This window comes from Scyliorhinus torazame, chromosome 1 (assembly GCF_047496885.1).
Source record: "Scyliorhinus torazame isolate Kashiwa2021f chromosome 1, sScyTor2.1, whole genome shotgun sequence".
In the NCBI taxonomy this organism is placed as follows: domain Eukaryota; kingdom Metazoa; phylum Chordata; class Chondrichthyes; order Carcharhiniformes; family Scyliorhinidae; genus Scyliorhinus; species Scyliorhinus torazame.
Window position 1 is genome coordinate 276,680,536 of NC_092707.1, and position 26,166 is coordinate 276,706,701.

The window sequence follows — 26,166 nt, forward strand, 5'->3', positions numbered from 1 at the left end:
TTAGCATGAATTGAAGTGGTTGACATGATAATCTATAGTTTACACATATCCCAAATGGGTCCTTTTAGTAACTGCATCCAGTTCATGTACGTGAATGGAATAGCAAAAGGTGCAGTGTATTAAACAGTCTCCCACTTTATTGATTTGAGAAGTTCTACATTACAATATATAAGGGTGAAATTTTAAGAATGCTCCAAGAGTATTTTGGCCTCAGGACAATATCTTTGTTTTTCAGCATCCTATGTACCACTGTTAGCTGATCAGAACGGGAATATTAATGAAATGGTAAGTTATATGTGCAACCCCTCCAAGAGATGTATGTACTGTTATATGAAATTTGTCCAGCTGGCCATGTCCCTGTGAGTATAGCAGGGCATAATCGGGGCAGGAGGAGGCCGTTCACTCCCTTGAGCCTGCTACACCAGTCAGTAAGATCACGGCTGCTATTCTGCCTCAGCTCCACTCACCCACCCTATCCCTCCCTGCCTGTTTCTTGTTAAGAGTGATCTTCTTTCTTCAGGTGGACACCGAGGAGCTAAGGGACAAATCTCTAGAGGAAATGAACACGGATGAGGTTTGCGAATGGTTCAGAAGTCTCGGACTAGAGGACAGTATTTCTTCTATCAAAGGTAACATTAATTCTAAGAATCATGCTATCCAGTCACTGTAACATTTTATAAAGTATTGTATAACGTTCCGCTACCTTTAGCGTAGCCTTTAAATAATGGCCGGAATTTTACGGCCGTTGGGATTCTCTTTTCCCTCTGGCAGTGGACCCCCGCCCATGGGTTTTCCGGAGGCGTTGGAGTGGCTTCAATGAGAATTCCCGTTGACAAATGGTGGGAAGCTAGAATCCCGCCGCCAACAAACGGCACGCCACCGCGAAACACGCGGCTGGGGCACCAGAAAATCTCGTCCAATATTTAAGTGCTCATGGCACTTCCTAATAATTCACTCCACATCGATTCTCCAAATCAACTTCTGGAAACTATAGTTCGGGATAAAATCAATAGTCACTTCAGCAATTACAGAATAATAAAGGAAAGTCAGTAAGGATTCATTGAGGGGAAATCATGCTTAACTAATTTGCTGGAGTTGTTTGAGGACGTAACAGAGAAGGTTGATAAGGGCAATGCCATTGATGTGGTGCATATGCATTTTCAAAAGGAATTTGATACAGTGCCACACAACAGACTTGTGAGCAAAGTTCTACCTCAAGTAATATAAAAAGGAAAGTAGGCACCTGGATACGAAATTGGCTGAGTCACAGGAAACAGAGTAGTGATAAGTGGTTGTTTTTCAGATTGGTGGGAGGTTTGTTGTGGAGTGCCCCAAGGGTCAGTGTTGGGATTCTTGCTCTGCCGATATATATTCATGACTCACACTGTGGTGTGTAGGGCATGATTCCAAAATTTGCAGATGATACAAAGATTGGAAACATCAGCTGTGATGAGGAGAGTCTTGAACTTCAAAAGGACATCGACATTTTTTAAAAAATGTATATTTTATTCAGGCATTTTCATAAAACAAACCGAAGCAGAAGTAAAATTGTGCAACATTATAAATAACCAACACCCATTCGCCCCCACCTTATCATCGCCCCCTTGTCCCATCCTGCCTTCCCCATTTTAACCCCCTTAGCCCTCCCCCCAACTTGCTGACCCCTCGATCCTCCTTAAAGAAGTCAATGAACAGCTTCCACCTCCGAGCAAACCCATCAGCCGACCCCCTCAGGACAAACTTGACCTTCTCCAGGCTCAGGAATTCCACCAGGTCACTCACCCACACTCCCACTTTCGGAGGCTCCGAGTCCCTCTATCCAAGTAAGATCTGTCTCAGGTCTATCAGGGAGGCAAAGGCCAAGGCATCGGCCTCTCTCACCCCCTGGACTCCCGGTCTTCTGACCTCTGGACTCCTTCACCCCGAGCACCTCGGATATTACGTCCACAAACCCCTGCCAAAGTCCCTTTAGTTTCGGACACGCCCAGAACATGTGGACGTGATTGGTGGGCCTCCCCATGCACTGCCAACAACTATCCTCTACCCCCTCAAAAAACCTACTCATCCGTGCTACTGTCAAATGTGCTCTATAAATTACTTTAAACTAAATGAGGCTAAGCCTCGCACATCATGAGGACACATTCACCCTCCGCAGGGCCTTGCCATCTCTGCCTGCTCCGCATTCTCCCTATTCGCCTGAATTGAGATAAACTCCCCCCTGACCACCGCCTTGAGTGCCTCCCACAGCATTATGGCTGTGACCTCTCCCATATCATTCAGTGCCACATATCCCCGAATGGCAGCCCTGACCCGCTCACACCTCATCCCCCTTCAACCCCACATCCGGCCTATACTGCAGGCGCTGGGCTCCCCTCAGATCGACTCGCAAATCCACCCAGTGCGGCCTGTCACGATTGCCGAAAACTCTGAGTCAACCACCCCCGCCAGCAATGCCTTGTGCATCACAAAAAAGTTAATCAGGGAGTACAGCTGACCCCCTTCATTTTACCTTAAGTTAAAGACGTAGTCCCAAAACATAACAATTGTATAAATGTTATAATTGCAACAGAGCGTCAATCAAACAAAGTTTGACACCCAGCCACGTTCCAACAGTGCCAGTTCCTCAGGGCATATTCACTGCCACTGCTCGAAACCTTTCCACAATACATCCCTGCCCCATGTGACCAGATGGTTCTCCTCTACAGCAGAGGTTCTGAAACTCTTTCATCCTGGGCCATTGAAGCAGGGCAAAGAGCATACGACTCTTCTACAAGTTATACTCCACCCACTTTAATTTGCCACCATGAAAAGAAATCAGCAGACTTAAGTGGAGTGTATTAATCTGTGCTATTATGCTATTAACTATCGAAAGTAACTTATTAATTCACATCAGAAGTATAGCCCTTTTGATATTATAAACATTCATACCACAAGAGAAAATGCTTGCTTGAAACAGTCTAATATTTTTTAAAGGATCAACAAATAATCTTATTTTGAGAAACAGAAAAATAACTCACATCCATATTAATGAACAAAATCATCAGTCACATAAATCCCGCTTATAAAACGGCATTGTTATTGCTCCCACTCATGACAACCTCTGCCACACACACTGAGAGCCGGCTGGATATGTGACATTCCGGGAGTGGTGGAGATGGGGGTTCTGCTCTCTTCTCTCATTGCTCTGAATCAGTGGCTTGCATTTCGAACCAGCCTGAGGCCCACCTGGATCACCCTCGGGGACCACCAGCGGCCCACCGACCACATTTTGCGAGCCACCGTGCTCAAGTGTAGTCAGAAGCCAAAGTGAGGTCACAATTTTCTCCTCTCAAGGGCTTTGTACTAATTGGAATGTGTTAAATTCCACTTTTCATTTCTGACTCTCAGAGGCAAAATTGCAAGGACACCAGTTAGTGTCGATTGACCCGGACACCCTTGACCGACTCCAATTAAGGACAGCAGAGGAGAAAGAGATCCTGCTGTCTTCGATTTACAAAGAGCTCCATCCGTTGGATACAGCCAGCCGGACCCTTGACAAACTGCTCGGTAAGGAGAGACGTGTTAGCAGAATGAGGACAGTAATGTCACACCAGAAAGTCTACTCCTGCCTTGCATGGAGCTGAAAAATAGTCGGGGGTTTTAACGGGGAAAGTGTAAAACTTGGCGCGGGGTTTGAGGCTGAATGAGAGAAAGAGAAGCAGCAAAACAGAAGGGGGAATGTCGACTGGGTGATGGGAAAAGGAAGGGAAGCAAGTTAGAAGAAAAGCAAATTGATGTCAGAGAGAAAAGAGACATTTGAAGATGACAGACAGGATAGAGTTCAGAAGACATAGAACCAAAGAACCCCTATAGTGCAGAAGGAAACCATTCAGCCCACTGAGTCTGCACCGACCCTCTGAAAGAGCATCCTAGCTAGACCCATCCCCTGTCCTATCCCCGTACCCAATAAACCCCACCTAACCTACACACCTTTGGACTGAGGGAGGAAACAGGAGCAAACACACGCAGACACAGGGAGAATGTGTAAATGCTATGATGCACGATCAATGACACAAAGACGAGAGTAGGATGTAATCGAGGCTTTATTACACTGAGATGTGTGGCCTCCTGCAGCAGCTGACGAAATGTCTGCTGTTCGGAGAGCACACACATTTATACTTTGCCAACTGGGCGGAACCAGCAGGCAGGGATCTACCCCCATACCTGTAGTACAGGGGCCTTACCGTAAAGCACCTATATCAACATCCTATATATACAATATATACATCAGTGGTGACTAACCACATTCACCCCCTGTTAAAAAAATGAGTCCGGCGGGGGTGGTGGAGAACAATATATATAAAGTTGTGTTTTTAAAGTGCAGATAATATTTCAAATTCAGGCGGTCCGGTGCCTTGACCTGTCGTTGAGAGCGCCGCAGGGCTGGTGGGACTCCGGCAGCCGCTTGGTCTTCGATGACTCCAGGAGCGTGTCGAAATCCTCTTCACCCCGGGTGTGAGCAAGGGGAGGACAGATTGTCCCAGAGCGGGGGCTGCGGTGGGGTGCGCCGGGGGGAGGGAGGGTGGCGCAGGGTCGGAAGGGGGTGTGTGTGTGGAACCAGCTGGTGCCAGGTCACTGAGGGAGACTGTGTCTTGGCGGCCATCAGAGTATTCTACGTAGGCGTACTGCGGGTTGGCGTGATGTGGCTGTACCTGCTCAACCAACGGGTCCACCATGTGGAGTCGAACGTGTCTACGGAGAAGAACGGGTCCTGGATCTGCCAGCCATGTCGGGAGCGAAACCCCGGCGGTGGACTTCCTAGGGAAGGCAAAGAGACGTTCATGGGGGGGTTTCATTAGTCCCGGTGCACAGGAGCGACCGAATAGAGTGAAGTGCGTCGGACCTCCTGCCAGCGGGAGGCCGGGAGATTTCTGGACTGTAGGGCCAGCTGGACGGCCCTCCAGACCGTCCCATTCTCCCTCTCCACCTGCCCGTTTCCCCGGGGGTTGTAGCTGGTCGTCCCGCCCGAGGCAATGCCCCTGTTGAGCAGGTACTGGCGCAGCTCATCGCTCATGAATGAGGATCCCTGGTCGCTGTGGACGTAGGCGGGGAAGCCGAACAGAGCAGAGAAGATGGTGTTGAGGGCTTTGATGACGGTGGCAGGCATCGTGTCGGGCATGGGACGGCAAAGGGGAATCGGGAATATTCATCAACCACACTGAGAAAGTACGCGTTGCGGTCGGTGGGGGGAGGGGCCCTTTGAAGTCCACTCTGAGGCGTTCAAAAGGGCGGGAGGCCTTCACCAGGCGCGCACGGTCTGGCCGGTAGAAGTGCGGTTTACACTCCGCGCAGACCTGGCAGTCTCTGGTGATCGCCCTGACTTCCTCGATGGAGTAGGGCAGGTTGCAGGCCTTGATGAATTGGTAAAAACGTGTGACCTCTGGGTGACAGAGGTTGTCTTGCAGGGTCCAGAGTCGGTCCACTTGTGCGCTGGCACATGTACCTCAGGACAGGGCATCGGGGGGGCTCGTTGAGCTTACCGGGACGATACAAAATCTCGTAATTGTAGGTGGAGAGTTCGATCCTCCACCTCAAGATTTTATCGTTTTTGATCTTGCCCCGTTGTGTGTTATTAAACATGAAGGCAACCGACCGTTGGTCAGTGAGGAGAGTGAATCTCCTGCCAGCAAGGTAATGCCTCCAATGCCTCACAGCTTCAACGATGGTTTGGGCCTTTTTTTCGACGGAGGAGTGCCGAATTTCGGAGGCATGGAGGGTGCGGGAAAAGAATGCCACGGGCCTGCCTGCCTGGTTGAGGGTGGCGGCCAGAGCGACGTCTGATACATCGCTCTCGACTTGGAAGGGGAGCGTCTCGTCGACCGCGTGCATTGATACTGTTAAAGGCCTGGTGAGCCTCGGCCATCAGAGGAAAAACAGTGGATTGAATGAGTGGGCGGGCCTTGTCCGCATAGTTTGGAACACGTAATACAAAAAGAAACCCCGGCAACGTTTGAGGGCCTTGGGGCAGTGGGGGAGGGGGAGTTCCATGAGGGCGCGCATGCGATCGGGATCGGGCCCTCGAACTCCGTTCTGGACCACATAGCCGAGGATGGCTAAGCGGTTCATGCTGTACATGCACCTCTTGTTATACGTGAGGTTGAGGAGAGTGGCGGTGTGGAGAAATTTGGCAAGGATGGCGTCATGGTCCTGCTGATCGTGGCCGCAGATGGTGACATTGTCCAGGTACGGGAAAGTGGCCCGCAGCCCGTACCGGTCAACCATTCGGTCCATCTCCCGTTGGAAGACTGAGACCCCGTTGGTGACGCCGAAGGGAACCCTAAGAAAGTGGTAAAGGTGGCCGTCTGCCTCGAACGCAGTGTATGGGCGGTCCGCCTTGTGGATGGGGAGCTGGTGGTAGGCAGATTTCAGGTCTACGGTCGAGAAGACCCGGTACTGTGCAATCTGATTGACCATATCAGATATGCGTGGGAGTGGGTACGCGTCGAGCTGCGTGTACCGATTGATGGTCTGACCGTAGTCAACGACCATCCTGTTTTTCTCCCCTGTTTTAACCACTACCACTTGGGCTCTCCAGGGGCTGTTGCTGGCCTCGATGATGCCTTCCCGAAGCAGCCACTGGACTTCAGACCTGATGAAGGTCCTGTCCTGGGCACTGTACCGTCTGCTCCTAGTGGCGACGGGTTTGCAATCCGGGGTTCGGTTTGTAAAAAGGGAAGGTGGGTCGACCTTCAGGGTCGTGAGGCCGCACACAGTAAGGGGTGGTAGGGGCCCGCTGAATTTCAGGGTTAGGCTCTGGAGGTTGCACTGGAAGTCCAGGCCGAGTAGCAATGCAGCGCAGAGGTTGGGGAGGACGTGGAGGCGGAAGCCGCTGAACTCCATGCCCTGGACAGGGAGAGTGGCGATGCAGTACCCCCGGATCGCCACGGAGTGGGACCCGGAGGCCTGGGAGATTCTCTGGTTAGCGGGGTGTACCACGAAGGAGCAGCGCCTTACCGTATCGGGGTGAATGAAGCTCTCAGTGCTCCCGGAGTCCAGCAGGCAGGAGATCTCGTGCCCGTTGATCTTCACTTTAGTTGAAGCAGTCGCGAGGTTGTGTGGTTGAGACTGGTCAATCGTGACCGAGGCGAGTCGCGGCTGGTCGTTGGCGGTTGCAGGCGATGAGCGGGGGGATGAGGCACCCGACGGGCATGGGTCCTGAGTCGGGTAAGATGGCGGCGCCCAAGGGCCGCACGTGTCGTGGGGGAAGCAAGATGGCGGTGCCCGTTGGTCCTGGGAGGAACAACATGACGGCGCCCATGGGCCGCACGTGTTGCAAGTCGGGCAAGATGGTGGCGTCCACTGGCCACACGTGGTCCTAGGAGGGGAAGATGGCGGCGCCCACTGGCTGCACGTGGGTGTGCCGGGACAATAGCGGCGATTGAGCTGGCCTGGCACACTGCAGCGAAATGTTCCTTCTTGCCACAGGCCTTGCAGAGGGCGCTCCGCGCCGGGCAGCGCTGTCGGGGGTGTTTTGACTGCCCACAGAAGTAGCATTTGGGCCCCCCGGGGTTGATTGGCTGCCACGCGGCACAGGCGTGGGATTAGCTGAGGGCGGTCGCTGAAGGGGTCCACGATGGGGCGGCCGCCTGCCGAGTCCACGATGCACAGGGGGGATGGGCCGCGCGGTCGGGGGCATAGGCCTGAATGTTGCGTGATGCGACCGTAAGTGAAAGCGCTAGTTTTTTGGTCGCCGCGAGGTCGAGCGTGGCCCCCTCTAAGAGGCGCTTGCGGATGTAGTCAGACCTATGCCCGTAACAAATGCGTCTCTCATTAGTAAATTTGAGTGTTCCGTGGCCTAAATGGCCTGACAGTCACAGTCTCTAACTAGGGGGAGCAGGGCGCGCCAGAAATCTTCCACCGACTCACCGGGAAGTTGACGCCGCGTGGAGAGGAGGTGCCTGGCGTAGAGTGTGTTAGTCCGCTGAGCGTAGTTTTCCTTCAGTAGCGCCATGGCCTCTGCGTAGGTCGGCACGTCCTGGCCAAGTGGAAAGACGTTGGAGCTCAGCCGCGTGTAAAGGATCTGGAGCTTCTGTTCTTCTGAAATTTCGTCTGCCGCAGACCCGATGTACGCTTCAAAACAGGCTAGCCAATGTTCAAAGTCCTTTTTGGCCTTGTCTGCTTGCGGATGCAGCTGCAGGCGATCCGGCTTGATGCGGGTGTCCATCTTCTGAAAACTCAGTGTAATAAATTGATGCACAATCAATGACACAAAGACAAGAGTAGAATGTAATTGAGGCTTTATTACACTGAGGTGTGTGGCCTCCTACAGCAGCTGACGGAATGGCTGCTGTACTGGGAGCACGCATATTTATACTCCGCCTACTGGGCGGAACCAGCAGGCAGGGATCTACCCCCGTACCTGTAGTACAGGGGCCTTACCGTAAAGCACCTATATTAACATCCTATATATACAATATATACATCAGTGGTGACTACCACATGCTACACAGACATTCACCCAAGGCTGGAATTGGACCTGGGTCCTTGGCACTGTGAGGCAGCAGTGTTAACCACTGTGCCACCGTGCCGTCCTCATGATGGAGGAAAGAATTGCCAGAGAACAAGAGTAGCAACCTTCATATTACGACACGTGAAGATTAACGTGCCAACACTTTACCGTTTTATACGAATTTCCTTTGTCTAGCTTCTGAACTTTAACCCATTGACGTGTCTGAAATGTATTGAAGATAAATGGGTTAATGACTATCGAAACAGGAAGAAACTGCATTGAGCAACCTTACGTTAATTGGGTTTAATCTCAAAGCCGCACAATCAATGAGAAACTGAAACGCTGCTCTGAGGCTGATACAAGATATACAGAGAAAGACTGTCCCCTTGTTGATTCTGAATTGTGTTACACACCGCACTGGGTTACATGCCACACTGGATGCTGTCACCAGCTTACGCTTGGATCTTGCAAAGCTAGCAGCATTCTGAACGTATGTTTGTCAGATTTCTTTGCTACCATCACCAGGGAAATCTTTATTGCTGCCTGACAGGCTTTAACATATCCAGTACGTTTACTCAGGTGAAGTCACTGGCTTCCTGAGGATCAAGCATTGAGATCTGCTGGCACTGCCACACATCTTGGACAGTGTAAGACCTGCCCTTGATGCTTTCAATGGCATAATTAATCTAAAGAATGAGAACATTAATTAGGCATTTGCAAATTACCTTATTGAATCCATGAATGGGAGTCAAAGGGACACCTTTTCAACATGATGAAACCACAGCCTAAACATGCTTCCATGTTGTGGTCTGAGGTGCCACCTAGTGCAATAACTGCTGTGCTGGAAAAACGTCCAGGAGGAAACTCCATTGTGTGAAAATATTAGTACTGGAAAGTGACTAAAAATAGTTTAGCCTCAGAGAGGGGGAGAGAGGTAGTTCCAGCCCTCAAAGGAAAATTCTGTTCATTAAGAGTCTGTGTAATGCATTTTTAATTATCTTGCAACTAACCCTTGTCATTGCTTGCAATGAGTCAGAATATATCCGGAGCAGAGATTGGACAGCATTCGAGGTCAGGCATGACTCCATTGCTGTGCCAGGCAGCGAGGCACCAGGACCATCAGAAATTGGTCCTTGGACCTCGCCCCATCATTCTGGGGAGCTGTTGATGCTAAATGGGTTCCCATGGGAACTGCTGCCTGCACAGGGCCCGACCGATTTAACCTGGTGCTGAGATTTATAGGTAAGATCAAAAAATGGGTGCTGGTTAATCAATATTTGATTACGGGAATTTGGTATCTGTTAGAATCATTGGATCTCTACAGTGTAGAAGGAGGCCATTCGGCCCATCGAGTCTGCATTGGCCCTCTGAAAGAGCAGCCTAGCTAGGCCCACTCCCCCATCCTATCCCCGTTGTCATGATATTCAAACACACACATCATGATGGACACACTAATAGGCAAATCAGAGTACGCAACACCACAACCAATCACAGACAAGAACACCAACCACATAAAAAGCAGGAGCACGACACCTGGAGGTCAGTAGGTCTGGGGAGAAGGAAACAAGACAGAGCTGTTGAAACACCACAAGCAGGGAGCCCCCCACGTGCAGAGTGCAAAGACCAAGTTGTAAATAGTGAGTTTAAATAAAGAAGCGTTGTACCATATGCAACTGTGTTGGCTCATCTGTGTGTCAGAACACCCAACACCACATGGTACAGGAGTGGATCGATACCTGCCTACCAACCTGCCATTCTGGACATGGACCACACCGGCAAACCGCAGCCGATGCAAGTCACGGGGAACCTAGGCACCAACTGGAAGCTCTACAGGCAGCGATTTGACCTGTACATCCGTGCCACCGAAAAACAGAATGCCTCGGATGATTTGAAGATTGCAATGCTCCTCTTCTACGCAGGCCAGCACCCAACCGATGTCTTTAATTCACTGGTGTTCGAAGAAGGCGAAAACCAGGCCAAATATGACACGGTCATCCTCAAACTGGACCAGCACTTTCAAGTTGAAGTAAACGAAAGTTTTGAAAGATACATCTTTCAGCAACGCCTGCAAGGTAAGGAGGAGCTTTTTCAACCCTTTTTGACGCACCTCCGGATTCTAGCGCAGTCCTGCGGTTACGGCACCACTACAGAGTCCATGATCAGGGACCAGATTGTTTTTGGCGTTGCCTCTAGTGGCCTACGCCAGCAGCTTCTTAAAATAAAAAGCCTCACCTTAGCGTCTGCTGTGGAAGCCTGTGTCCTCCATGAAAATGCTACCTGCCGTTTTGCCCGATTTCAGGCGTCCGAGTTGGCACGGAGGGGGTCCCCAGCCGTCGAATCGGCAAGCCAGGCCGCCCACGACGTCGAACGCATCCAGGCCGTCGATTTCTTCCCGCCCCACGGCCCGGACGACAGCGGCCGCTTCCCGCGCTTTTCGCGGTCTCCCGCGCAGGTGCGCGCCAAAAATAACGGCCACAACGAGGGACGCACTGCGCAGGCGCGCCCACCGCAAGATCGCACTGCGCATGCGCAGTGGCGCAACGAACGCCGTGACGTCATGACGTGCAGCAATTGTGGAGGTCTACACTTAAAAGGGCAATGTCCTGCAAAAAACCGACAGTGCAACAGATGTGGCACGATGGGCCACTACGCAGCCCGCTGTCGTGCGGCTCAACCCATGGATCCGGCGCATCCTCGACAACCTCGCGCACGAGTCAGGACCGTCCAGCCCACGCATCAAGACTTCCAGTTAAGTGATGCAGATGACCAGGATGCCTTCCGAGTTGCCGTCATTGATGTCAACAAGGTCAATGCCATCAATCCAGCCGATGAGTGGTGTGCCACCCTGACGGTCAACCCGAATTCGTCGCAAACCCATTAGAATGGACTTATAATACAGTTCATATGTTTAATAAGTTGGACAATTTTACATGATAACCTGTTGTTGTTTATCGTTCCAGATGTCGTCTGACTGGACAACTGTTCAAAATTTTTTTTCTTCTTCTCTCGTTCGCATTTCTGTTATGTTATGGTACAACTGGATTCATGTGACGCACTCGACATCGCCCCATGTACATAGTTCCGTCATAGACACATGCTGCACACGACACACACACACTCTTAGATGCACTCACGTCACGATCATATTTATTACCACGTAGGCACATATCTTTGTAAAAAGGGGGGATGTCATGATATTCAAACACACACATCATGATGGACACACTAATAGGCAAATCAGAGTACGCAACACCACAACCAATCACAGACAAGAACACCAACCACATAAAAAGCAGGAGCACGACACCTGGAGGTCAGTAGGTCTGGGGAGAAGGAAACAAGACAGAGCTGTTGAAACACCACAAGCAGGGAGCCCCCCACGTGCAGAGTGCAAAGACCAAGTTGTAAATAGTGAGTTTAAATAAAGAAGCGTTGTACCATATGCAACTGTGTTGGCTCATCTGTGTGTCAGAACACCCAACACCACACCCGTAACCCCACCAAACCTGCACATCTCTGCACACTAAGGGGCAATTAATCATGGCCAATCCACCTAACCTGCACATCTTTGGACTGTGGGAGGAAACTGGTGCACCCGGAGGAAACCCACGCAGACACGGGGAGGACGTACAAACTTCACACAGACACTGACCCAAGGCCGGAATTGAACCCATCCCTGCTGCTGTGAGGCAGCAGTGCTAACCACTGTGCCACCCCTTTTATGTGTTTGACTAGTTAGTCCTGGATGTAGTTAACTAGAGAAATGAACTAAATTGTAGGCAAGCAGCTGTAAGTGCAAGTACAGACATTTTAATGTACTGAATAAAATTCCGACACTTGTAGAACCAGGTATGTCATCTCTGCATATCTCTGAATTTTTTTTCAATTGATTGTTATGGGATGTGAACATCGCTGGCTAGGGCAGCATTTGGTGTCCATCCTTAATTGCCCTGGAGAAGGTGGTGGTGAGCTGCCTTCTTGAACCGCTGCAGTCCCTGAGATATAGGTAAACTGACAGTGCTGTTAGGGAGGGAGTTCCAGGATTTTGACCCAGCAAGTGAAGGAATGGTGATATATTTCCAAGTCAGCATGGTGAGTGACTTGGAGTGTAACTTCCAAGTGGTGGCGTTCTCATGTCCTTGTCCTTCTAGATGGTAGTGGTCATGGGTTTGGAAGGTGCTGCCTAAGGAGCCTTGATGAGTTCATGCAATGCATCTTGTAGATGGTACATATGGCTGCTACCGTGCGTCGGTAGTGAAGGGATTGAATGATTGTGGAAGGGGTACCAATCAAGTGGGCGCATGCCTTGTCCTGGATAGTGTCGAGCTGAGTGTTGTTGGAGCTGCACCCATCCACCATCTACAAATTCCTCTCCAACCCACTCACCATCCTGACTTGGAAATATATCGCCGTTCCTTCACTGTCACTGGATCTGCTGGAACCTGCTCCCTAACAGCACTGTGGGTGTACCTACAGCACATAAACTACACCGGTTCAGGGAGGCAGCTCACCACCACCTTCTCAAGGGCAATTAGAGATGGGCAATAAATGCTTGCCTAGCCTGCGAAGCCCACATCCCTCGAGCGAATACAGAAACAAATTACTGTTGCCTAGCAAAAATCTATCAATTTCAGGGGCGTCATTCTCTGACCCCCCGCCGGGTCGGAGAATGGCCGTAGGCCGCCGTGAATCCCGCCCCCGCCGAAGTCTCCGGTACCGGAGATTGGGCGGGGGCGGGAATCGGGCCGCGCCTGTTGGCGGGACCCCCCGCTGGATTCTCCGGCCCGGATGGGCCGAAGTCCCGCCCAGAAATTGCCTGTCCCGCCGGCATAAATCAAACCTGGTATTTACCGGCGGGACCAGGCGGCGTGGGCGGGCTCCGGGGTCCTGGGGGGGGGGCGCGGGGCGATCTGACCCCGGGGGGTGCCCCCACGGTGGCCTGGCACGCAATCGGGGCCCACCGATCCGCGGGCGGGCCTGTGCCGTGGGGGCACTCTTTCCCTTCCGCCTCCGCTACGGCCTCCACCATGGCGGAGGCAGAAGAGACTCTCCCCACTGCGCATGCGCGGGAAACTGACAGCAGCCGCGGACGCTCCCGCGCATGCGCCGGGAAACTGTCAGCGGCCGTTGACGCTCCCGCGCATGCGCCGGGAAACTGTCAGCGGCCGCTGACGCTCCCGTGCATGCGCCGGGAAACTGTCAGCGGCCGCTGACGCTCCCGCGCATGCGCCGCATTTCCGCGCCAGCTGGCGGGGCAACAAACGCCTTTTCCGCCAGCTGGCGGGGCGGAAATCCCTCCGGCGTCGGCCTAGCCCCTCAATGTTGGGGCTAGGCCGCCAAAGATGCGGAGCATTCCGCACCTTTGGGCCGGCGCGATGCCCGTCTGATTGGCGCCGTGTTTGGCGCCAGTCGGCGGACATCGCGCCGTTGGGGGAGAATTTCGCCCCAGATTTCTAATTTATTAATTGAACTGCCATTGATTTGATTTGATTTGATTTATTGTCACATGTACCGAAGTACAGTGAAAAGTATTTTTCTGCGGCCAAGGGAACGTATACAGTACGTACATGGTAGACAAAAAAGAATAGTCAACAGAGAACATTGACAAATGGTACATCGACAAACAGAGATTGGTTACAGTGCGGAACAAGGGGCTAAACAAAGCAAATTAATGAGCAAGAGCAGCACAGGGCGTCGTGAATAGTGTTCTTACAGGGAACAGATCAGTCTGACGGGGAGTCATTGAGGAGTCGAGTAGCTGTGAGGAGAAAGCTGTTCCTATGTCTGGATGTGCGGGTCTTCAGACTTTTGTATCTTCTGCCTGATGGAAGGGTCTGGAGGAAGGAAAAGCCTGGGTGGGAGGGGTCTCTGATAAAGCTGTCTGCATTCCTGAGGCAGCGGGAGGTGTAGACAGAATCAATGGGACGATGGCAAGCTTGTGTGATGCGTTGGGCTGAGTTCACCACACTCTGCAGTTTCTTGCGATCTTGGGCTGTGATGCAGCCGGATAGGATGTTCTCTATTGCCCATCTGTAGACGTTTGTGAGAGTCGATGCAGACATGCTGAATTTCTTTAGCTTCCGTAGGAAGTAGAGACATTGTTGGGCTTTCTTGACTGTTGCATAAACGTGAGCGGACCAGGACAGATGGTGATGGTGACCACCAGCAACTTATCGACCATCTCCACTTTGGAGCCATTGATGCAGACGGGGGGTTGTGACTGCTTTTTGTATGAAAGAGTTCCATACTTCTGCCATCCATTGCGTGTGATTCCAAACGTCTCTTCCAAATGGCTCAGCTCCGTGTTCCCTTATCCTAGGCCTAGCTGCCAGCAGAAAACGTTTCTCTCCATTGACTCTCTAAATTACCTTCAAAATCCTAAAAGCCACAGTCAATTCACCTGCCAACCTATTATATTCCAGGAAATACAAGCCCTGCTAACAACATTCTGTGAATTTACACTGCTTTCCTTCCAAGGTCAATGTACCCCTCGTAAGGCGCAGTGCCCAGACATATACATAGTTACTGCACAAGACACCCAGGAGGCCCAAATCGAAAGCAGCAGACTAGAATGGTAGAGATTGCGCCATTCAATTAGCCAAGGAGTTAAGAGGGTTTTGCAAAAAGGCATAATTCAACAGGCAGCATGGTGGCACAGTAGTTAGACCATTCTAGTCTGCTGCCTTCGATTTGGGCCTCCTGGGTGTCTTGTGCAGTAACTATGTATAGGTCTGGGCACTGTACCTCACAGCGCCAGGGACCCGGGTTCAATTCGGCCTTGGGTGACTGTGTAGAATTTGTATGATCTCCTCATGTCTGCGTGGGTTTCCTCCGGGTGCTCTGGTTTCCTCTCACAGTCCAAAGATTTGCAGGTTAGATGGATTGGCCATGCTAAATTGCCCTTTAGTGTCCAAAGATGTGTAGTTTAGGTGGGGTTACGAGGATGGGGGGAGGCAGTGGGCCTAGCTAGGGTGCTCTTTCAGAGGGTCGGTGCAGACTCGATGGGCCAAATAGTCTCCTTCTTCAATGTAGGGATTCTACGGTTCTATGTTGGAGGATTGGCCATACAATAGCACAGTGAGGACAGTGGGAGATGTCAGCGAGTACAGTGGGGGGTGTCTGTATGGAATAGGATGCATGTAGTGGACTTTTGAAAGAAAAAGCAAATTGCACTAATTATCTGGAAACACTCAATCCATTCGACCTGCTTCCAGTAGGACTTGTTCAGAGGAATGTTATAAGGGGTAGATTATCTCATTACAGATTTTCATTTGAAGCCCTTATAAGGGTTTCTCCATGTTACATTCACCTTTCTAGTTAGCTCAACGTTCTCACTCACCCTTCAGCTCAATTGCTCCATCAACATGGAGTCACTTGAGTGGCCCTGAGTGGTATGGAAACTTCATTTGAACTCTAAGACAGCTACTCAATTTATGATGAGCAAAGTGACTCCAGTTACTAAGTAAACTTGAAGTTTTATCTTTGTTTGTGGTGTGGGAAGGTTGTCTGTGATATCGATAGGACAGCACCTTTCCTCTGTTCAGGCAACCGTGAGCATTTCCTGTTCTAACCAACCAACATTTTTTTTTTACTCCTCACTGTCCATTCAAGAGACTATAGGTCCTCACGACATCGAGAGATTTACAGCTGCCCTGGCAACCCTTAGTGACTCTCAGTCATCAGATTGGGGCAGCCATCAATCAAACCACCCCCATAACAGGTAAGGAAAAGCCATGAATAAAATGTATGTTTCTGCTTATATAGAAAATAGAACTGTGGGGTTTTGACATGAACAGGCATACCAGATTATCTCTTCAATGAGGAGTTATGGAGCTGCAGATACATTTGCAGAAACATTTTCGCAAGGAGTGAAGATTATGGCACTCTGGATGAGCATTAAGGGATAATGTGGACCTTTCTCATTCATTACTAGATACGGTAGCACAGTGGTTAGCACTGTTGCTTCACAGCGCCAGGGTTCAAGGTTCGATTCCCGGCTTGTGTCACTGTCTGTGCGGAGTCTGCACGTTCTCCCCGTGTCTGCATGGGTTTCCTCCGGGTGCTCTGGTTTCCTCCCACAAGTCCGAAAGACATGCTGTTAGGTAATTTGGACATTCTGAATTCTCCCTCAGTGTACCCGAGCAGGCGCCGGAGTGTGGCGACTAGGGGATTTTCACAGTAACTTCATTGCAGTGTTAATGTAAGCCTACTTGCGACAATAATAAAGATTATTATTAGATAGCTGAACTGGAAATCTTAAGGTTATTGGTGAGACATTTCCCCAATGCCAAAGTTGAGAAAGAATGTTTTACTCAGGGGAAAAATGTTGCCCTCAATGAATCCCTGTCTTTCTTGTTAGAAGGTGCTGTTATCTGGCAATACTCCAGATAGACCAGATATATAATTTGAATATTGCTGAAAACAGACATGTTGCTAGAAACTCTTCATCTTGCACTCACCAGAACAAACACAAGAATGCCAGATTTCAAACCGTCACAACAATTTATACTATAGGAGCGAAAAGTACTGAGTGGTTGGCAGATTTTGCCAGTAATGTAAATGCTGGCCTGGCCAGCGACTCACACATCCCAAGAGGAATAAGATTTTATTAAAGTTGTGATTGTTTAAAATTTGACATTCTTGCATTTGTCCTGACGGGTGCAAAATGAAAAACTTCAACAACATGTCTCTCTTTTCAGCAATATTCAAGTTCTGTACCACTAAGCAACTGGTGTATGAATCCTGGAAATTAAAAATTAACTCTTTGCACCAGTGTGCATTTGGCTCTGATTTGAACCTGGAGTGTTAATCAGCAATGTTGTTCATGTTTGAATCCACATGAGATTAAATATGAGCCCTTCCTGGTTTGGGTAGATTCAGAGCATAGCAGGTAATGCATTAACCCCACCAAAGAACAAGTGGAGTTTTCCTGGTGCTGTGGGAGAGAGTGGGCTACCAAGCGGGATTGGGAGTTTTTTTTTAAACAAAAGCGATGGGCTAGCAGCCCGACAACTTGCTGACTCTGAGAGATCTCCCTGGAGATGGGATTGCACCTGCAGAGATTACCTGCCCAACAGTGGCGGGCAGCAACTCCCCATAATGAAATGCTCAATTGCCCAGTTATAGGCTGATTGGTGTGACAGGATCTTCTTGTGGCGTACAGACCACTCCCACTGAGGGCCAAGCCTGGAGACAGCTTGCTGGCTGCTGTCCAATGAGGTGGGGGGGGGGGGGGTTCCCGATGATTTCTATAATCACTGCGCTCCCCCCAAAACTCATTAATCGTATGTTAATTATATTGTTAAAATACACAGGTGAAGGACATTGTTTAACTAACTACTTGAATTACTTATAAAGAGAGACTGAGCTCCAGGTGTCCCTGGAGAAGGAGCACATGCTGTCCACTGGCATGCTTCAGGCCTTCCGTGTCTGGTGGGCACCACAGGGGCTGGAGTGCTTCCTAAACCCCCAGGTTGCCAAGTTTCCTTTAAATCCTTATTCTTCATCGCAGTGCCCCTTGGGGCTGTCAATTTAATTAATTTAGTTAACTGGATTATTTGTTCTCAGTTTGAAAGAATAGAAAGGGAGACTGACGGGACACTGGGTTGGGAGGCAGGAAGCAGACATGTGTTATGTTACATTCTGTGAATGAGTCTGCTATCAGAAAAAGTATTAGTGTCTGGTTCCAGACATCACCAACTGGCTTGGGTTGATATAACCCCCGCTGCACCCCCACTGAAGCAGCAGCCATCAGCAGACTATAGCTGTGGTTCTTTGGAGGAGTTTCCTGTCCACAAGGGTGGCCTCATAGCTGTGGCCAGAGATTTGTTGATTTGTATCAAACACCTTCAGAGGGCACCTTGAGATGGAGGCACCCTCACTGCCAACCCATCCAGCCCGTGCCCCCCACCCCCCACCCCCCAGGTGTCCCTCCTCTGACTGTGGCAGTATCTGTTTTCCAAAGTTGCCGGCTTTCCGGTTGGGTGTGCAGCCTTGGGGGTCCCACCTTAATTGGACGTGGAGGCCTCCTCTTATTTGGCTGCCTCGTGGAAGATCTCTCAGCCGGGGAGATCTGAATCCAAAGTTGGTCCTCACTCAGGTTCATATCCTCAGTGTGGTGGACTCTGCCCAAGGCCTTCTACTTTTGACAATATAATTATGAATGATTTTATGTCTTACGTTTATTATCTTTCAGGAAAGATAAAACACTGGAAAATAAAAGATTGAAAAAGTCTCACATGGTCAATTTATCGGTGAAAGGTAAAGCAGACTGAATTTTCATTTGAATTTGATTTTTCGTAACAGAGGAACTTGCATGTTTCCAGTATGTAACCCTGCACTCAGTCAGATTCTTTGATTCTTCAATGTTCTTTTTCAATGGCGTACGGGTCATAATTTCCCTTATGTCAGGTTGTTGGCAAGAGAGTCTGAAAGGAGTAGTGGCCAGAGGCTGCATGGAGAGACTTTTATAGCAAATATAAACAGAAAATGCTGGATAAACTCAGCAGGTCTGGCAGCATCTGTGTAGAGAGAAAAACACAGTTAACATTTCAAATCCACATGACCTTTCTACGGAACTGAAAAGGGGTAGAAATGTGAGGAATTATATACTCGGAGAGGCTGAGCAGTCAGACAAGAGCTCTCATCAATACCCGCAACATGAGGGTCACTGCATCTGCGCACCAATTGCCTGCTTTCACAGCACAGAACCCTTCAGCAGCTCCATCTGCAAACACCCGCAGTCACATTGTAACCAGCAGCCTTTGGGTGGAATATTACTGTTGTGTACCCTGCAGACACATCAGTCACGGAACATTGCAGTCAACAGAGCACCACATTTCCAACTCCACCAGTGATTCCAAACATCCAGCAGAAAACTTGACAACGGATTCCTTGGAAGTCCACTCCACCGCATCGAACCAGCATCGTGAATCAACGATAGATGGAGTTCGGACCAAAACGTTGCATCACCAACTCATAAATCGGACAGAATACACCACATCCAGTGTCATCAGCCCTGGACCTTGCCAAACGTACGCAAAACACAGGCCGGCACAAAACCTCAGCCCGGCACTCATTTTCTAAGTCATAACTGGCTCCGTAAAAGCACTGCAGACAGACTGCACACCGATTCCAGTCGTCTACATCAGGGTCACAAACATTCAAACTCCCGAACACCAGCAATATAACTCAACAAATTCCATAACTCAGTTCAAATTATAGTTTTCGGGGAAGTAGCTTAGCCAAAGAGGTTGCACGTCAACTGCTTCAGTTTTACCCTCGTCGCCAGTTTAATAAAGGCATGAGAAGTCCAAGGCGAGTTGCAGACACATTTATTAACACAATATTATATACATAAGGCCCGGCAACAGCTTACCAGATCCTCCCTCCTTTCTAGTCAGCCTCACACTGGCTGACCTTTTATCCCAGTGCTAATAAGCTAACTCACCCTCAAGGGGGTGGGGGAGCTTGCACTCCCAATGAGCACAGGGAAATAATCATCCTCAATTGGACGTGGCACATGCAGGTTATTACAATGGATCAATGGACTCAAAACATTAACTCTGTTTTTCTCCAAGAATGCTGGCAGACCTGCTGAGTTTGTCCAGCATTTTCTCTCTTTGGGTGCGATTTAACAGGAAAAAACAGTTCCATTTTGAGGGAGAATCGCGGGGTGTTTCGCAGAGCTTGTAGTGCCAAGAACGACCCTGCTATCAAATTGGCCGTTGTTTATTATGGGGCTTCTGCGGGGAACAGCCCGTTGAGGTCGCGCTTACCTCACCTCATGCACTGACAAGCTCAGCTCATTAATGCAGGAAAAGATCGGGGCACCATTTTTAAATGCCACCCTGATCTCTCAATCCCCACCGCAACCTCCAGACACTCCCAATACCCCAACCTTTCAATTAGGGGGTCCTTGAACCCCCCCCCTTCCCCTCACCCCACCTCATAAATACAGGGCACCCCCAGGCCCGATCCCCAGCACGGGCAACCTGTGACCTTGATGCTGCCAGCCAGGAAATGCTATCTGGGCACCCTGGCAGATCCAGGGTGGTACCGCTAGGGTGTCTGGGGCGGCAGTGCTAAGGTGTCAGGCTTGCAGTGCCAAGGTGTCCCAGTGACATCCTCAGTGCCAGGGTACCACCCTACCCGGAACCCGCCCACGTGGGGCATGGGAGACTCCTCTCCCCGCACCCCCCCCCCCCCCCCCTCAAAGTGCCGTTATGCCTGGTCTATGTTTGTGGAAATCAGGGCTAAACGGCACCATGGTGGGGTTTCCCAAATGGGGACGTTTGATCCCGGGCCTTGGGATACTCTGGCATAAATATATTTAAGTGAAACTAACTGCTCACCTAAATATGCAAATCTGGATTATGTCCAGTGAGGACGCGATCCAGATCGCAACGCCTCACGAGATCTCGTTAGATCTCGAGAGGCTACCCAAGCACGGTAAATCTCGCGAGAGGCCGCATGATGGCGGCCTTTATTTCAGATTTCCAGTATCTGCAGTATTTCGCTTTTATTTATGGGGAGATTTTCAACCCACCAACAGAACCCTCTAAGTATTTGGGATTCTGCATGCTGCGCTGATCTGCACTGGACAGTGCTCCAGTTTTGGCAGCAATACACCTGTACTCCACTCTAGAAGATATTGGAGCAAGAGTAGACTATAGGGTCCCCAGCTTGCTTGGCCATTCAGTAAGATCATGGTTTTTTAGAGGAGGATTTGTGACTCAGTCAGGTAGGTCCCCTGGTGTCTGAGTGAGAAGCCCTGAGTTATCATCTTGTTGAACTGCAACATGAATACTCCAGGACTTGTTGGTCATGGAAGGAGTTTTCATGTTGCAGTTCAACAGGACGATAATCACTCCCAGCAATTTCCAAAGGGATAAAATAGTGTGCAAAGATACCAAACAAACATTGTCACAAAACAGAATACTGTGGATGCTGGGAATCTGTAGAAAATGCTGGAAAAGCCTGCAGGACCTGACAGTATCTGTGGGGAAAGAGAGAAAGAGATGCATTTCAAGGTCTGTGACCTTCCATCAGAGGTGGGAAAAGTAAGAGGTGTAAGAGGTTTTGAGCGAGGGATGGGTGGGACAAGGACAAAGGGGAGGTCTGTGACAGGGTGGAGACAGGAGAGATTAAATGATGGAAGAGTCTTCCAGGGCTAAAGGAAATGTTGAGGGGGTGAGAAAAGAAACAAAAGATGTGCCAGTGGAAATGTTCTATTGACACAAAGAAAAAGAAAACAAAATGGAACAGAGGTTATGCTCCAACTCAATGTTGAGTCTGGAAGGCTGTAAAGTGCCCAGTTGAAGCTGAAGTGTTGCTTCCAAAGCTTATGTTTATGGTTTACCTTCTATCTCATCCCCACTTTCCTGCTTTGTGTCCAATTCCACTGATGTATAAAAATGTAATCATCCATGTCTTCAATAAACCCAACATTTGAGCATGGACTGCCCTCTGGGGCACTTGTCACTCGATTCTGAATGAAATCAACCCTCTGAGTCTGCAATTCTATTCCCCCCGCCACCCTAGTGGGACTTCATCATGAGCAGAATGGAGCATGTGCTCTTCTGTATCCCAGCTCTGCCTTCGAATGCCACTCACTCATTCTTCAATCAATACCAATACCACTCCGAACAATGCTCCACCTTGAGTCAACTGTATCATTTAATCCGTTATAACAATTATCTTGCATAACCCCATTGTTTTCAGATATAGAGTGGCCATAGTCAAATTGTGATAATATGGTAGTTTGAACCCAGAATGTTATGGCTCTTAATTCGGATCAAAATGAGACGTTTATATGATAGGTAACTGCGGCAAGGAGCAAGCTGGAACATCTCCTATTTCTTTTCGATGTGTAAGTTCCACGTACAGGATTATTTCACCCTTTCATTTGTCTTTCTCTTTTTTTTCTCCACAGCCTTCCAACAAAATCTCCAGTTGAAGGTCCCGAGGGATTCAACGGTTGCCAAAGTAATTGATGCGTGTAGGAAGATTTTGGGACTAATGGAAGACACCAGTCACCTGTCTCTGAATATTGTAACCAGCAGAATGGGTAAAGGGTTTTCTTGTCAGTTTCCTGCGAGATTAGTTGAAGGGATTTTCAGGTATTGATTTTTTTAAAAATCAATGAGGACTTTTAAAAAATAGTGAGGTCATCAATAGACACAGCTTTATTGTATGTCAGCATTGCTCCAGAGGTTTGCCCATGGTAGACATTAGGTGAATTGGTATCAAGGGGGTAAGGTCAAAGGGGCATTCGGGGCATGGGTTGGAATGAGCTAACACTAAATTGGCATGGGGGCTATAAAGGGCCAATGGGATGAGTGGAGGGGCGTAGGTTGACACGGGGGCATCAGGGGAAGGCAGTTGCATAGTGGTATTGTCACTGGACTAGTTAAACCAGAGACCCAGAGTAATGCTCTGGGGACCCAGGTTCAAATCCCACCACTGCCAATGGCGAAATTTGAATTCAATAAAAGTCGATTGTCGTAAAATGCTCTGTGGTTTATTAATGCCCCTCAGGGAAGAAAATTTGGCATCCTTATCTGGTCTGGCCTACATGTGACTCCAGATCCATTGCAAGTTTTAATTAAATATCTATTTCACAGATATCTTACAGTGCAGAAGGAGGTCATTTGGCCATTGTGCCTGTGTTAAATGAGCAACTCGCCTAGTTCCATTCCCCCGCCTTCTCCCCGTAACCCTGCACCTGCTACCTTTTCAGTTAAAAGTCTAACTTACTTTTGAATGCTTCAAATAAACCTGCCTCAACCACACTCAGGCAGAACATTCCGAACCCTAACTACTCACTGCATAAAAAATAATGTCTCCTCCCATCACTTTTGCTTCTTTAACTAATTATCTTAAATCTGTGCCCTCTAGTTTTTGATCCTTCCATCAATGGGAACAGTTTCTCTCTATCTACTCTGTTCTCATGAATTTTTCAAAATTAATTCATGGGATGTGGGCATCGCTGGCTTAGTCAGCATTTATTGCCCATCCCTAATTGCATCCCATTTCAGAGGGCATTTGAGAGTCAACCACATTGGTGTGGATCTGGAGTCACATGTAAGTCAGACCAGGAAAGGATGGCAGATTTCCTTCCCGAAAGGACATTAGTGAACCAGATGGGTTTTGAATGCCTCAGGCAAATCTCCTCTCAACCTTCTTTTCTTTAAGGAAAATAGTCCTAACTTCCCTAATCGATCTTCTTAACTGAAGTTCCTCATACCTAGAACCATTCTCGTGAATCTTTTCTGCACTCTCTCTCATCCCTTCACATCCCTCCCAAAGTACGGCAGACTGAATTAGCAAATTCAACATAACCTCCTTGCACTTGTACTCTATGCCCCTAATAATAAAGCCCAGGATGCTGTATACTTTATTAACCGCTCTCTCAACCTGTCCTGTCACCTTCAATGATTAATGCACACATACACAAAGGTCCCTTGCTCCCATATCCACTTTAGAATTGTGCCCTTTATTTTATATCGTTCCTCCGTGTTCTTCCTGCAAAACATGAATCACCCCACACATCTCTGCATTAAACTTCATCTGCCACCCTTCTGCCCATTCCATCTACTTTGAAGTTCTACACCTTTCCTCCTCACAATTCACATTTCTTCCAAGTTTTATATCATCCGCAAATTTTATGAATACAAGGCTCCCAACAGTGACGCCTGGGGAACTCCACAACACAACTTCCTCCAGCACGAACTGCATCCATTAACCTTGACTTTCTGTTTCCTGTTGCTGAGACAATTTAAATTATTAAAATTTAAATATCTATAAGTAATTATTTAAATCCCTCCACATTCTTGCCTCCCCTATCTCAGTAAATTCATTTGCTTTTAGGATGGCACGGTAGCACAGTGGTTAGCACTGTTGCTTCACAACGCCAGGGTACCAGCTTCGATTCCCAGCTTGGTCACTGTCTGGGTGGAGTCTGCACGTTCCCCCTGTGTCTGTGTGGGTTTCCTCCGGGTGCTCCGATTTCCTCCCACATGTCCCGAAAGACGGGCTTGTTAGGTGAATTGGACATTCTGAATTGTCCCTCTGTGTACCCGAACAGGCGCCGGAATGTGGCGGCTAGGGGCCTTTCACAGTAACTCCATTGCAGTGTTAATGTAAGCCTGCTTGTGACACTAATATAGATTATTATTATTAAATTAATTTGCTTTTACAATCCTCCAAGATGTCTGCGCCCCTCAATTCTGGCCTCTTGCACATCCCCGATTTTAATCGCTCCAACATTGGCAGCAATGCCTTCAATTGCCTGGGTGCTAAACTCAGGAATACCCTCCCCACACCTTCTCGCCAACCTACCTCTTTCTCCTCCTTTAAGACACTCCTTAAAACCTACCTCTTTAATCAAGCTTTTAGTTGCCTAATGTTGTCTATTGTGGCTCGGTATCAGGATTTGTTTGATAGTTGTTCCTGTGACATGACATAAGGAACATTTTCTTACATCAATAATGCTACATATATACAAGTTGTTGTCTTGACGATTGTTTCTGGAAATTGTCACACATAGACTTTAGCTTGGCTAATAGTCTTGCTCAGGAGGTATCTCAGTACTGGCCGACATTATGTATCTTCTAGAATCAATATACAGAGCTGACATTGCCATTTATCTTCTTAATCAGTATTAAAATGCTATTTAAACAATATTATTGACTCTTGAATGTTTCTAAGGCTGTTTCTTTAAAGTTAAATTTTATAACCGTGTCACTCGCCATGATAACAAAGTGGTGAAGAATGAGTCTCAAGTTGGGAAAGGGTGGAGCGGGAGGACAGGGCAAGGCTGGTCGATGAAATCTTGAGGGTGGATAGGAGGTACTCTGTGGCACCAGAGGAGGAGTTGTTGAAGGAGAAGCTGAGGCCCCAGATGGAGTTTGGGTTCGTATCTACTGGGAAGGCAATGGGCAGCTGCGGAGAGCCAGAGGGGCAGTTTACGAGTACAGGGGGAAAGCGAATAGGATCCTGGCCCATCAGCTGCTGCACAAGGCACCAGTGGTGAGTTTGCGGATGAATTGAGTGAGTTAGGGGTACTTTGGGTTTCGCTGCGGGCCGAGACAGTGGTGCCTGCTCTCCCCGTTGTTTTTCGTCTTGGTGGTAGAGTCGCTGGCAATGGTGCTTAGGGCATCCAAGGACTGGGGAGGGATTGGGCAGGTGGCTGCCGAACATAGGGCACGATTCTCCAAAATGGAGACTAAGTGTTTGCGCCGTCGTGAACGCCGTCGCGTTTCACGACGGCGCAAACAGGGCCCGGGCACGACCTATTCTGGCCCCCACAGGGGGCCAGCACGGCGCTGGAGCGATTCACGCCGCTCCAGCGTCCTTACACAGTGCCAAATGGGCACCGTGCCAACCCGCGCATGCGCAGTTGGGGCAACCCAATCCTGCGCATGCGTAGTTGGGCCGCGCCATCCTACGCATGCACGGGGAACGTCTTACACGCGCCAGCCCCTCGCCAACATGGCACCGGTGCACCGGTGTTCTGGGGCCGCGTGCGGAAGGAGGTAGGCCCGGGGGGGGGGGGGGGGGGGGGGGGGCTGGCCCGCCGATCGGTGGGACCCGATCGCGGGCCAGACCCCATCGGAGGCCACCCCGGTGAAGGAGCCCCCCCACAGGCCGCCCCCCCCCCCCCCAGCGTTCCCGCT

General features: G+C 49.4%; 1 protein-coding gene across 1 annotated transcript in view; it reads left to right on the forward strand.

Moving 5' to 3' along the window:
• LOC140421638 (uncharacterized) overlaps positions 1 to 26,166 on the forward strand; it is a 165,854-nt gene that overhangs the window by 64,502 nt on the left and 75,186 nt on the right. The window contains exons 5-10 of the mRNA XM_072506436.1: positions 236 to 285; positions 521 to 629; positions 3,388 to 3,546; positions 16,100 to 16,208; positions 18,684 to 18,748; positions 22,422 to 22,556. Of these exons, the coding sequence (XP_072362537.1) occupies positions 236 to 285; positions 521 to 629; positions 3,388 to 3,546; positions 16,100 to 16,208; positions 18,684 to 18,748; positions 22,422 to 22,556 (627 nt within the window). The remainder of the gene's footprint in view (positions 1 to 235; positions 286 to 520; positions 630 to 3,387; positions 3,547 to 16,099; positions 16,209 to 18,683; positions 18,749 to 22,421; positions 22,557 to 26,166) is intronic.